General features: G+C 44.0%; 1 protein-coding gene across 4 annotated transcripts in view; it reads left to right on the forward strand.

Annotated features, from left to right (window-relative positions):
• LOC102388586 (D-aspartate oxidase) overlaps positions 1-14,058 on the forward strand; it is a 213,193-nt gene that overhangs the window by 51,988 nt on the left and 147,147 nt on the right. For all 4 annotated transcript variants that reach the window (XM_025198859.1, XM_025198860.1, XM_025198862.1 and 1 more), the window contains one exon: positions 1,350-1,449. In XM_025198859.1, the coding sequence (XP_025054644.1) occupies positions 1,350-1,449 (100 nt within the window). The remainder of the gene's footprint in view (positions 1-1,349; positions 1,450-14,058) is intronic.

Genomic DNA, 14,058 nt, shown 5'->3' on the forward strand with positions numbered 1-14,058 from the left:
CTAACCCCACCCCTGGCTCCCCACTGAGTAACACCACCCACTAGTTCACAGTTTTGAGGCTGGTGACTCGCTCCTTTCACTCATGGCTCTATCTCTATGCTGCCTCACATGGCTTCTGGCCCACTTGCGGCCTCAGGCACCCGAAGGCTTACCTGGACCTCACTGTTCCTTTCTCCAAAGGCCTCAACTCTCACCCCTCAGCAAGGGCCTCAACTCCCGCCCCCAATCTTGGAGCTCAAGATCTTATACCCCCAATGGGCTCAGGTGCCTCCCATTGGTGAGCCTGGCCCCACTGTCCACACTGGGCTCAGGTGCCCCTCACTGGGCTTGCCTGGCCCTACTCTCCTCCAATCTTAATATAACCCACCTCATGGTGGGGGCTGGAGTTTTCAGGTGCCCATACTTGCCTTTCACCAGGGAGGTAACTGGCTTGGCATTTCGTGGAGACTCCCTCGCCACAGAGAGTCCCACCAGGCCACCCTTCCCTGGCAGGGTGCAGTTTCAGGTCATGCCCAGGACCAGGAGCCTCCTAGCCATCCCCATAGCTCCTGCCTTTACCCCCAAGATGTTCCCTGAGCAGCAGCTCAGCTGGGTGTTGTTGTTATTCCTTTGGTTGCTTGCAGCAAGCAGCTGCCCCAACCCTGAGAGCCAGGATCTTAAAATGGCCATCTCATCAGGGCTGGCCTGCACCTGTCTGCTGCCTGCTCTCCTCCTTAAAGTGGCAGACACCGGAGATGCTCTGCCACCCACCTTCCCCCTTAAACTGGGTCTTGTGGCTTTTCCCTGCTGCTCCTAAGGCAGGCTCACTCCGAGCCTGCAAGAGCCCTGAAGTGGCAAGCACCCTGCCAGTGCTCCACCACAGTACCCCTCACTAGACTCAAGGCACCCCTCTCTCATAAGGATCAGCCAGGCAGGGACAAGCCTATGCCTGCACTTACCAACTTATCTCCTCACACCTTGGGGCACTCTTCAGAAGATCGGGTGGTGTTCTGGGGTCCACAGCACCTTGGTTGAGAATCACTGCTCTAAGGTCCTGCTTGAGCAGGTGGGTGGAGTAGATGACCTCATGAGGTCCCTTCCAGTCCTACTTTCCTATGATTCCTATAATAAGGTATCACCTTGCCCTAACTCCTGCCTGAAAGTTCCTAGTTATTAATCTTATAATTCATATTGAATGCTTAGTGTACTTTCAGTTGTATTTAAAGAAGCAAGCAGAGTTAACTGTAAGATGCAGCTTCACTCGGTTGAAATCATAAGTATCTCTTTACCTTTAGTTATTTAATGTATTTGTTATTCCTGTAAATATTTATTACTCTAATTAGAGCTATGTCCTGTTGTCTTATGTACAGGTCACTTGCAGTTGGAAGTGGGAGCATGATGTGCCGTGTTGGGAGTGTGGTTGCTCCTTTTTGCGTTTACCTGACAAGTATCTGGATCTTCATGCCACTGGCAAGTGTTTTTATTTTGATAGTCAAATATTTTGGGGGGGTGGGGAGGGAAGATTTATTAATTATACTAGTAATTTAACATTGAAGTATAGCTATTTTTTAAAAAAAGGAAACCAAGTCAATTGCTCGCATTCTTAATTTGGAATATCAAAGTTTAGTAGCTATATGTTTGTTAAGAATATTAATCTGAGCTCAAAAATATGACTAAAGTACTGAAATCTTCCAAACAGTTCCTGAACTGTATCAGAAACCTTAAATAAGACAAGCATGTATTGTATGCATAGATCTCAGTATAAAATTGGTAGAACTATTAGATAAAAATAAGTACTGTATCATTTATGTAACTCCGAGGAACTTTGTAATTACTTACCTACATGCTCCATGGCTACTTAGACTACTGAGGTCCTTAGCCACTTTCTCTATTTGGCTCCACCTCCTTCTGTCAAAAGAAACAGCTCTTTCTCCACCTCTTTTCCCACTTCCAGAAATTCACATTAAGAGCTCTTAAGCCTTTTAGCTTTCACCTTCTCCTTGCTCAGCCATGGGGATTAACACTATTGGAATAACTCTTTAAGAGATACTGTCTTCTGTGTCTTTCTGTCTTTTGACATCACAAACACAGACCCTGTGTGGCAGGGAGCCAAGGGCTCCTCTTATGTTAAGGGGGAGACTGCAGCAGAAAGAGCCCCAGGTACTTCAACAGGGGTTAGCCGCAGGAGGGAAGACACAGTAAGATGCCCATTAAGGTGAAGGGACACACCTACATCTGGTCAAAAGAACACCTGACCAGGAGGGGGAGCCCGGGGCACATGAACCTGGGTTCCTGCAGCAGGAGGGCAATGCAGCCTCGAGCCCTGCTGGGAGGGAAGTTCCTGCCAGCTCAGACTGATGAGGAGGGGGCGCTGCAGGCCATGGCAGCTACTCCCAGGGCAGAGGGAGCCAGAGAATGAGAAGGTGGCCTGGCAGGAGTATGACAACCCAGAGGAGGAGATTTTGAGTTTATAGTGGCTGCTTGTGTTTTTTCATTCTAGTTTTAAACCAGAGGACTGGGTGTGGCTAAAAGGGGAAGATTGGAGGCCACAGAGGTGCTGCAGGGCTCTGAACCAAGAGCAGCCTTGCCCTGGGTCAGGTTGTCAGTGGGGCTGAGCTGAACCAGGAGCAGCCTCATCCTGGGTCAGGGATGCCAGGGGACTGAGCCGAACTAAGATCAGCCTTGCCCTGGGCCAGGGATGTCAGGGGGATGAAGACAAGGCATAAGACAGGGCCAAAGGGCCCAATGACCAGACACCAAGAGGGCTGAGGCCCAGACAGCTGGGCCCAAATCATTGGGCCAGGGCTGGAGGCCTGCAGCCGGAGAAAAGGAGAGCTAAAGTTAAGAGGGCTGAGGCCTCTATACAAGAACTGAATTGTTGACAGAGTAACATCTGCAAGGCCTGGATATGGCTGTAGGGGGTGAGGAGGCCACAGTTAAAAGCCCTAAAACTTAAATAAGGGGCATTTGGGCCATAGGTAGTGGCCACTGGCACACAGTGCCAGATAGGAACTAATAGGTCCACTAGGGTGTGAGAGACATTCATGAAGAACTGCATGATTTTGGCTAGCGGGCAAAGGGCCCAGTGATCACAAGAAATGAGTCAAAGCACCAGTGAGGGCATGCTGGGACTCAGAGGCTGCCTCCCTATAAATATAAAGGAACATCAAGGTGTAGCAGCAGAGAGAAACAGGGGTGTTATATAGAGAACTGCGAGTGCAGGATTAGGGTCACTCTGGGGGGGCACCAAGACTGCCCCAGGGCATGTCCTGCTACACCCTGTCATTTTCTACATTTACTATACTTGCTTCTTGATACATCTCCCACAATTCCTTATTATATCTCCTTCTCTGCATATCATTCACAATTATTAGTTAAAAAATTGTGCAAGTACTTTATTTTCAAATATATTTAGTTGTCTTTCTTCCTTCTTAGCACTTGTCCAGATATTATTTCCATATATCAAATTAGGCCTTATGAGGAGTTTGTATTGTGGTCATTCTCAGCAGTTGATTGGAACTAAAAATTCTCTGTGGAAAAACGTGACAGGTATTCTTGTTGCATAATTTCTTACTTCATCAAATTGTTGCTAGCAATCAATACCTCTTGGTACTGGCAACAGGCCATCAGGCAACTTTGTTCAAAAACTTTACATTGACCATCAGGCAACTTTGTTCAAAATCTTTACATTGGCTTACAGTCAAGTATTCGGTTCTATTTGCATTGATCTTAAGTCTCTTTCTTGTCTCATCCTTCATGTCACTAGCCATCATTTGTACCTTTTCTTCTCTCCTTACAGCAGCCAAATTGGCATATCCAAAAAAACCAGTTAAATTCACCTCATATTGAGAAATTTACAATGACTTTACATTTTTTTTCCACAACCATGCTTGAGAGTATCAATAATACCACTCCCTGCCTTAATTTTGTCTGGATGTCATTTGGGGCAAATATTTTATTCACTGTTATATTATACTTTTTAAATTGCAAACACACTACAGTTTTAATACTTTTATCAGGGATTCCAGATTCTTTCATTGTGTCCCAATGGCATTCTTGTGCTATACAATTACATGTTTTTTAAAACTCTCATTAGGTGTCTTATTCCTAAAAAGAGCATGTTTTACTTAATTAGGCTAAAGTTATACATTACACTTAGACTATACCAAAGGCACTTAAAAACCATGAGCATCCACACATTAAAGCTTGTTAATTCATGCTAAGTGTCCTCTGAAGATCTACTTCAGGTGAGGATTAACTCTGGATCTTGCTACCTAGCTTGTGTTAGGGTAACTTCAGCCTGCTCCACAGGTTTAAAATGGGCAATTTGCAACCCTCCAGCATCCCAGGATGCACCATTTCCAGCCCCCACTCCCATCCAGAGCAGGGATAGAGCCCAGGCATCCTGACTCCTAGCCATGTCCTTGCTCACAAGCCCTTTAGTGGCAAGTCAGAGCTGTGCAGGCAAGAAATGGTATTAACTCTTAATGTGTGACTGCTCACAGCAAGTTCTAACTATGGGCACGTGTAGACGAAATGGGGGCCCTAAATTGAAGCGGTGGGTTTAAAAACCCACCGCTTCAATTTAGGGCGAAGTAAACCCCCATGTTGTGCACACACCCCACACTTATCTGCCTCTCCGGTAGCAGGGGTGCGAGTGCTGGCGGGCAAAGCGGTCCCTGGGCTGTGGGGGCGGGGGGGCTGGTGCTTCCCTCTGCAGCAGTGGCAGCCTCCCCCAGGTGGCACCTGGCTCGGGCGGTCCCGGGGGGCACCGCAGCCATGGAAGGAAGCACCGGGTCCCCGCCCAGCTCCGGCAGGCAGGCAGGCTCCGGGGGGGAAAAAAAAAAAATCAGGCTCGCCACTTTGTTGGGCAGAGCCTGCCTTCCCGGGCTGCTGCCAAGCTGCCTGCAGGGCTTCCTGCAGAGCCGCAGAGCTGCATGGAGCCCGGTGTTTTGCTCTGCGGCTGTAGGGGCAGCAAACTAAAACTCCTCAGAGGAGTTTTAGTTTTCTGTGCTCCAAGTCATTTAAGGTGCATTACACCGCCGAATTTCCTACAACGGCTAGAATTAATGCACAATACACCACCGAGGTATGCAAACACTGACACCATTAAAGTGGTTCGTCTATACACGGCCTATAACACCACCTAACATGCCACAGTTTTAATATGGTTTAAGTGTAATGTCCACCTTAAGTTTTAGAATCCTGAGAACATTTTTTCACTTACTGCCATTATCCTTTAGGGATAAGAAGCAGTATGGCTGGCTTAATAGAGATAATGAAGAAGTAAACAAAGATTAAATCCTGCTGTTGAAGATGGTCTATTTTCATTATTCATGTAGAGTGAGTGAATCAGTGAGTAAGTGAGTTAGTGTGTGTGTGTGTGTGTGTGTGTTAGGTCACATAATGAGGTGATTCAGAGGCCCTTGAATGGAGAACAAGCCTGTCATATCCAAGATCTCATGATCACAGCAAGCTTCTGATATGCTAAAAAAAATGCAGCCAAATAAGAGGCCAATAGAAGTGTTGGGAAAAGAGTGTGAGAGAAAGGATGTTAACAGTATAACCAGATGAAAAACAAGTAAACAGGTAGCAAAAGAAACAAATGGCACACAGTGGGCATGTCTACACAAGATGCTACGGTGCTCTAGTGATGCACTACGGCACCATAGCGTCCATTGGCAAAAACCATGACACTCCACTACATTGCCATAGCAACACGCTCCCTTGTTATAGCATATTGCTACAGCAACGTAGCAGCCAAAAATAACCATGCACAACCAGCACAGCACAGCATGGGCTGTTACTGTGCCATCTTTTAGCACTTCCAAAAGGAAGTGCTAAATGACAGCACAGTAACAAGGATGCCATATGGCTATGTGTCGATGCATCCAGTAATGATGTTCACTTAGTCTGTGGCACTTCACAGAAATTTGAATTTGGTGGTTTGGTCTTCTTGTAGGTGTTTCCAATTCATGCCACTATTTGTTCCAACATGATCATTTGCAGCTCTGATTAACCTTCTTTGTAGAAAATGGGCATTTCTTCAGCACCTATATTTGCATCTATTTTGTACAAAATATTTTCACTGTGTGCTTACAGGTTAGCTGTTTTTCTTCTTTATTAGATATGATATCCGAGCAGGTAAGGAATTCCACACCTGTTTAGTCATGGCTTTTTAATCTAAAGTTACCCTTTAGGAAATCATGTGCAAATACATAAACAGTTTCAGACTTTGAACAGAAGATTTTAAACGAATAAACCAATTTTATCCTTTTTATTTAAAAAACAATATTAACTTTTAGTTCTTTGAAAAGCCAGTAAAACTCACTTTATGTGGCCTTTAATATCACATTCTGTATATGATTTCTGAATGCCAAGAAGGAAAAAGTATAAATCCTAAAAAGTTTGCAACCAGCTTCTCTTCCCATATTTCTATTTTTGTACAAACAATTGAGTTTTCCTGCAAAAGTAGAGTTATGTCTATTTGATTCTTCAACTATAAACTCTGCATTTTTGGATATTTGAGCCAGTTATTTTGGAAGGATGTCTGAGGGTAGGGAGCAGAACAGGTTTGCATAAAGCTCCCTAGGTTTCTAACAGCTGTTTTCTTTCTTCATAACTTTTATCACAGCAACTCCATACACACCAAAGATAGGAACACAGAAAAGTTGCAAAGACAAGATGTGCAGAACATAGTAATCCTGGGAGAACATTCTTCTCTTTTTTTTTCCCTTCAAAGTTTTCTTTTCACTGGCAGTGATAAGGTTTATCTGTTCTGAACTCCTGCAATTAAAACACAGCAGGGGAAAGTTGAAACATTTTGGAAAGCAATGCAAGTGGCATTGCAAATGAAAAGATGTACTTAAAATATGAACTACCTCCAGTGCACAAAAAAGCACACACAGGAATGTAACTGGTGCTATAGTAGCGACTGCAAATGTATGTTTTCATAATGAACTCCTGTTCTTAGGCATTTATAAGTTTACTAAATATATTTTTTCTTGGGATGAAGTTTAACATACACACCTCAGTTAGCAGACATATTTTGGGGTGAAATTCAAACAGCATAGATCGGTTTAAAAAAAAAAAAGACTAGCATATATTATGTTGATAGACTGTATGTACCACACATTGGCACATATTCTGAAAGTTTCTTGTACCATTTGGATGACTCTATAACTCATTTATGGCCTTGACAGCCATGAATAAAGCAAACCATCCTTAATATGATACCCCCAGCCATCTTAGGCTACAGATTTGAGAAAATGTATATGTTTAAATAAAAACTCTTCGTACACTCTGTTTGTATCTCTCAGCTTATAAAATTGGGTTACCTTGGTTACAGGCAGTCAGTTGTCTCTCTGACACATCAGCATGAATCAGAATAACTCCATTTAAGTCAGTGAAGTTACAGAAATGTAGATCTTGTATAACTTAAATCAAAAGATGACTACTGAACTTTCAAGAAAGAATTAAAGCATTTCTAAAGTCGGATTTCTATAAATAAAGATTAACAGGATTTTTAGGTTCATTCTGAGCTAGCCAAGCTGGATATAAATATATTGATCATCAGAAACAGAATTTCTTGTTCTCTAGTGAGTAGAAAGCATGAATTTGTAGTGACAACATTTGTTTGATGCCAAAGCTGCCCTTCAGATTGTATGCTGAATATAACATGTCTGGACATTGCACCAGTGTGAAATCCCAAGCCCTCCTCTTTCCTGGTTTAGGATTTTTACTGTTGACTTCAGAGTGGCCGAGGTCTGGCCAGTGCTGGGGGGTTTCAGAAATTCCATCTAAGAATTTAAAGGCAAATGTAAACAGAAGAAGTGCTTATTCAGTTCCCAGCGGCGTGATTTCCAGACAGTCAGTGTGGTAGCACAGGTTAGGACAACTCTTCACTGCATAAGTTGAGTAAAAGATGAACAGACATGGAAGAGCAGCCCCTAAGTGCCTTTACAAATTAAGGGCCATTTAATCCAATGGCTATTAAATGGAAAATGAATAAACGACCTTGGGAACAAAATCCAGTGCCCACCTCACATCCCCTCTTGCTTGTCCTCCTTCTGGTATCAGGACTCTTACATTACTTTCTGAGCAACAGACCAGCTTCAACAGGAGGGATGAAAGATGCCCTCAGCCCTGCCTAGCTCATATCCTGGTCGTTACTATAAAGTACTGAGAAATGGCAGGTGTGGATTCAAACCCATATAGGCTAGGGAGGTAGGGCCTATAAAACAGGTCGCACACTTCCTGGGCAAGTATCCTCACCACTGGTCTGTTGGCTCTGCTCTTCTGCTCAGCTGCATTCATGGTCTCAGCTTCAGATGGTCACTTGCCATGGTTTTTCTCTGCTGAAGGAATTGCGGACTTATGCAGAGTTTATGCACTTCCGCATTGACTGGAAAATGGACTGCGACTGAGCTTAGGTGAAATTGGATGCCTAGGTGGCTGTTCTGGATAACTTCTGAGCATGTGAAGTATCCCAGCTCCATTTGCCTTGAGATTCTTTCATATCAAAATAGAGCCACATAAGGAATTAGGTGTCCTAGTAATTTTAGGACTGCTGTGTGGAGTAGAACAGGTTCACACTTAGGGACATACATTTCTAAAAGCTGAATAAAGGCCACCTAGGTGGTGTTAGAGTTAGAGCAGTGGTTCTCAAACAGGGTGCCACAAGCCTACCACGAGCCCTGCCCTGCCCACTCCTCTGCATTACAGTTCTGATCAGCCTAAGCAAGCAGGAGCTGGCCAAATGGGGTTGCAATATCAGCAGATGGGGTCACGGGGGGGGGGAGGTTGGGAGTGAGGGGCCATACTGGGCCCCTGGGGTTGGGAGATGTGGGTTGGGAGTGAGGGGCCATACTGAGGAAATGGGGCTATAAATGAGGTCATGCTGAGAAAAAGTTTGGGAAGCACTGGTCAAGCTCCTGTCATGCTCGTCCAAGGAACAGAGGTGCATGGGGCAGGGAAGGGCTTCCCAGAAAGGGAAGGGCTGCATAGCCTGAGGCAACTCCTGCCCGCTTTGGGCTTATCAGGGCTCTAATGCAGCAGAAGCGTACACACGTGCCAAAGCCCTTCCCAGGCTGGCTGTGCAGCAGTTGCGGGGCAATTTTATCTGAAGGCAGCATGACCCAGGTGAGAAGCATTGAGGTAAAGTGAAACAGCACCAACAGTGGTCCTCAACCAGGGAGGCTGCCTCATTCAAAAAAGTGGTGGAGGTGTGCCCTAAACCTGAAACGGTGAGAACCACTGGGTTTGAATGTGGTTGTAGTTATGATGATCCAGGAAATGTGTGAGAGGCAAGGCTTTTTGGTGACATCTTTTATTGGGGCAACTGTGTAGTTGAGAGAGATGCAGAAGAGGATCTGGGCCTCCGTGCTATTTTTTGGCTTAATTTGTGGCACGATGAAAACATGATCAGGGCAGAAAAAGGGAGAATTGACAACCTCTTAAAAATGTATTTTTTTAGTATTGGAAAACAGCAAAGTCACTTAAAGGGGAGTTGTGAATACCATCAGTTCCCCTTAATTAATATCCCTTGCTGACTGTGGATTTGCCTGGGGTGGCCTTTGCTAGTTTGACATCCACTTCTACAGGAGTAAGAATGCAAGCTCTCTCCTGTATTCCTTCCTGGGAGAGAACTTACCATTTTATTTTCATTGTATTTTGTAATATCCAACAGTATTTTGCTTAGTACTTTGTTCTTTCAGCTTCTACATTCAGTTTGAGTGTAAGAGGAAAGAGACCTGACACAGAGGTAAATCTGCTTCTCACAGGGGATTCCTTGACAAGTGGTTATTCTTACTCTAGGGGAATCCTGACTGCTCAGTGCCTCAAACTGACGACAGCTCGTTCAAGTTACCGCTGAGAGTTAACATTTGAAGACTTCTTCCTGACTTGAAAGAGCTATTTCAGTCAGAAGCAGGTGGTGGTTGGCCAGTGTCAGTGTATCCATTTCTGTCTGAAGTGCTGTGTTATGAAAAATACAAGCACAATGATTTCAAATGTGCTGTCTCACAATTGGCGAGAGTATTAAAAAAAAAAAAAAAAAAAAAAAAAAAGGATCAGAGCTGAGCTTCAGTACAGGGCAAGAAGAGGATATTACAGGGTCAAAGTGCATGGATTAACAGTTGTAAAACAGAAAGAGAAATTTGCCCAGAAATAATGAATTAAAAATATGACAAATTAGATTTGGATCACAGACAGTCTAACGGATACAATAGATAATTACTGTTAACGCCTGTAAAATGCTTTGCAGATATAAAGTGCTTCAGAAGGCATAAAAAAGTAAATAAAAGAGGAAAGGAGGAAGAATAACAAACATGACTATTGACTATCTATAGCAATAAAAGTGAAGGAAATTCTGTGGTCCCTTGGGAGAGAGACTTTCTGTGTTCTTGTATACCTACTTGAGATCCTCGATCTTGCTTGTGATTTCTGACCACTGTCACAATAAAAGACATCATCATGCTGAAATCTGCTGATCACTAGAGTGTTCTAGTTCAAAACACTGACATAGTACATGGGTAAGTAGGAGGCTGGGCCCCTATCAGCTTCCTGGCTCTCATTCAGGAAAGTATTCTTACTCAGAGCAGTATTTGTGTTTCTATTTAAATGCCAACCTGCTTAGTTTTAAGAGCATAAGGATAGACTTAAAAATGTGCTTACATGCTGTAACAGGTACACGATCTGGGCCACCCTTAATGTGGCCCACACACCTGTCTCTGGGGCAACTGCCCGCCTACTCGCCTGCCATGTCTTGTTGTTAATTAATTAATTGGTATTAATTAGCGGGAGGCTGCCCTGGTACTGCCCCGCTGCCAGGGGGTGCTATCTGCGGCTCCTTTCCTCCCCAATACCGCAGCCCAAGCCTTGCAGATGTTACCTCAGGTCTATCCTCATCTTGGCCCCTTCCTGTTCTCTCTGGGCCCTCTCAGGTATTGCTAACGCCCTCTCCTGGGGGCTCCCCGTGCCCACACTTGGGCTCCTTAATAGTGTTGCCCCCTATCCGGGGCTCGCCGTGCCCACACTTAGGGGAGCAACATAATTCAGGAAGCCCATCTGGGCCTCCCCGTGCCCACACTGCGGTTTCCCAATAGCGCTCCCCCACTCTGGGGCCCGCCACCCTCGCAGTGGGGCTTCCCAATAGCGCTCCCCCCTCTGGGGCTCACTACCCCCGCGGTGGGGCTTCCCAATAGCGCTCCCCCCTCTGGGGCTCGCCACCCCCGCCGGCGGGCTTCCCCATAGCGCTCCCCCCTCTGGGGCTCACCACCCCCCCCACGGTGGGGCTTCCCAATAGCGCTCCCCTCTCTGGGGCTGGGGTCTACGCACCCCATGTGCTGTGCCCACTGGCGCTGGGGTCCTCACTCTCCGCTGTGAGTCCCCTATGAGGCCTCCCCCACCCCCTTATAGCCTCACCCAAACCACCGGTCTTGTAACAACAACAAAACGCAAGCCCCTGGGCTGTAACATAAATTGAAGCTGCCTGGCCAAAACAACATTGCTCAAGCCTCAAAAGCTGCCATAAGCCGTACCTGTGGTCAGGCTTCTTCCCATATCCTAGCTTAGAGAGCTCCTGCCTCTCTGGCTGCTGGCAGGGAACTGCCTCTGGCCTCAGCTCCTGGGCTTTATAAGAGCCATGCCCTGCCCGTTAGGGTCAGTTGACCTCCTCTGGTTGCCCTGGCAACCCACAGCTGGGCTCCTTAGCCACTGCTAGGGCTCCTTCCTTAGCAGTTTTCCCCTCTTCAGGCACAGGGCACCTCAGTGCTCTGTGACACATGCTTATTTGATTTGGGACCACTATGCAGGGATGCCCTCTTTCTTAGGTGAAAGAGGCTCTCATACTACATAAACAGGTGCAGTACCTATAGCAGCAATTCTCAGCCATGGTTCTGTGGCACCCTGGGGTACCTTGAGATCCTTTCAAGGGTGCCAGTCAACATTAGCACTGTTAGGTGTGCAAACATGATTTACAAGATAAATTTAAAATTTTCAAATAGGAATTCATAGTGTTATAAAGATTCTGACCTGTTGTGGTCTTTTTGAGTTCTTTGCAACAGAAGAATTGCTCTAGTATTTTTCTGTAGTAAAAAATGAGTGAATATTAAGAGCTGGCTTTGTCCAAGGGATGTCTTGAGTTCTGATCCTCAAAGGGAACTTATAAAACACCTTTCGTAGATAAGCCTACAAACTTCAATTTATAAATCTACTGGATACAAAAAATCATGGACTCAATATAGACATTGGATTTATGACACATTACAACCTGCCTGGTATCTGATATGCCAGGTACCTACCAGACCTGACCTCCTATACTTTTCTTTTCCCCCTTTCCTCTTTTCCCCCTTCCTTCCCTTTTCTCTCCTGCTTTTCTGCCCTTTGTCTTCCTAATTTCCAGCTATTTACTTTTTCACAGACAGCCTCTTTTCTACCTTGAAAATCTACTCTGTAGAGTCTCCCTTACTCACCTTTGGCTTTTTTTCTCTCCTCATTTTCCCCCACTCCCTTCTCTGCTCCACCCTCCATTTTCCTAATTTCCAACTATTTACATTCTCATACATAGCTTCTTTCATTCCTTGGAGTCTCAGAACAGGAGAGACTTCCTATGTCTGAAGAAGGGTGATTGCTCCCATAAGCTTGCAAATTTTTTTTTTCAAACTACTCAATTGGCCTAATAAAAGATATCACATCTACCCAAAGAACCTTGCCAGTCTTGAGTCTAATAAGCGATATGTTGAGTTTAAAAAGGTTGAGAATCAGTGACCTAGACAAAGACCAGGGTTTATGCTCTGCTTTCCCTCCAGTATATGGCAGCAGGGAAATTGCGCCAACCCCAAAAACTAATGTAAGTAATTCTACATTAGCTTCTTAAATATTGTGATACTTCTTAAATAAGAGAGCAGCTATTTAATGAGATTGTAATGATTCTATTCACACCAGAAGTATTTTGCCTGATCACAGCAGGTCTGTATTTAGATCATTGTGTCTGTAAGACAGTTTTTCTCTGTGTTAATTTTTCAGGGCAAACTTTGATTTAATTACAACAAGAAATGTTAAAGATGATTGATCTTTTGTTTTCATTAATGCTTACTACACTCCTGTTTTTAAACACATCTCTTAAAACAAGTTCAAAATTTTACATGAATCCAAATGCTTATTTATCTTTTCTTAAATTGTTTATTTCTTCTAGTTGCTTGTTGGTATCATGGCATTTCTGAGCGGATTGTTAACATTAATGCTTCCAGAAACTCTTGGAAGACCATTGACTAATACTTTGATGGAAGCTGCAGAAATGGGAAGAAAGCAGGACATCAGTTCAGAAAAGTCCCCTCCAGCAGAGAGTGGTGTGATGTTACAAAAGATAGAGATTCTTAGCCAAGAGACACAAGGCATCGAGAAATAAAGCAACATCAAAATTGTTATCATTGGTTTAAATTACCATGAATTTTTAAGGCCATTTTATTAGAGTCTCTGACCGTGTTACTAATACATGTGCCTTTTCATGTGTATGGAAACTTGCCTATTCAATAGAAGAATAAAAATGACAGGAGACTTTAAGGAACTAGGAAATTTTTGAAGGCACTTTCAGAGCTACTATGAAACTTAAACCAATTTTTAAAAATTTGATTATTTTATCTTAACTGCTTGCAGTGACTAGCATTGATTGTGGAAGCTTTTTTATGGATTCCCAAAACATTTTCATTCTGTGCTTTAGATTTTCCTTAGCCATGTTTTTAATCTCATGATAGAATTCCCTTTCAGTTCCTGTCATATTACAACTGGGGGGAAAAAAAGTTTTGTGACTCCAAGCACAGTGTCATAATTCAGGTTACGGTTGCATCAAAGCATGGCAATAATGTGAAAGGTTAAACATACCTATACAATTATGTTTTTCACATTTGCTTTGAGAAAAATGCCATTGGTATTAAAGAAATTACGATGTTTGCAACTGAAAAAAGTCTACATTTCCAAAAGTTAGCAAATAATAAGTAAACTTTGTTCTGTTGAATTGCAATGATATTTTTATTAGTACATTAGGGAAATGCTGCTTACTGACTCCTTTGTAGTTTTTTT

This window comes from Alligator sinensis, unplaced genomic scaffold (genome assembly GCF_000455745.1).
Source record: "Alligator sinensis unplaced genomic scaffold, ASM45574v1 scaffold737_1, whole genome shotgun sequence".
NCBI classification, from domain to species: domain Eukaryota; kingdom Metazoa; phylum Chordata; order Crocodylia; family Alligatoridae; genus Alligator; species Alligator sinensis.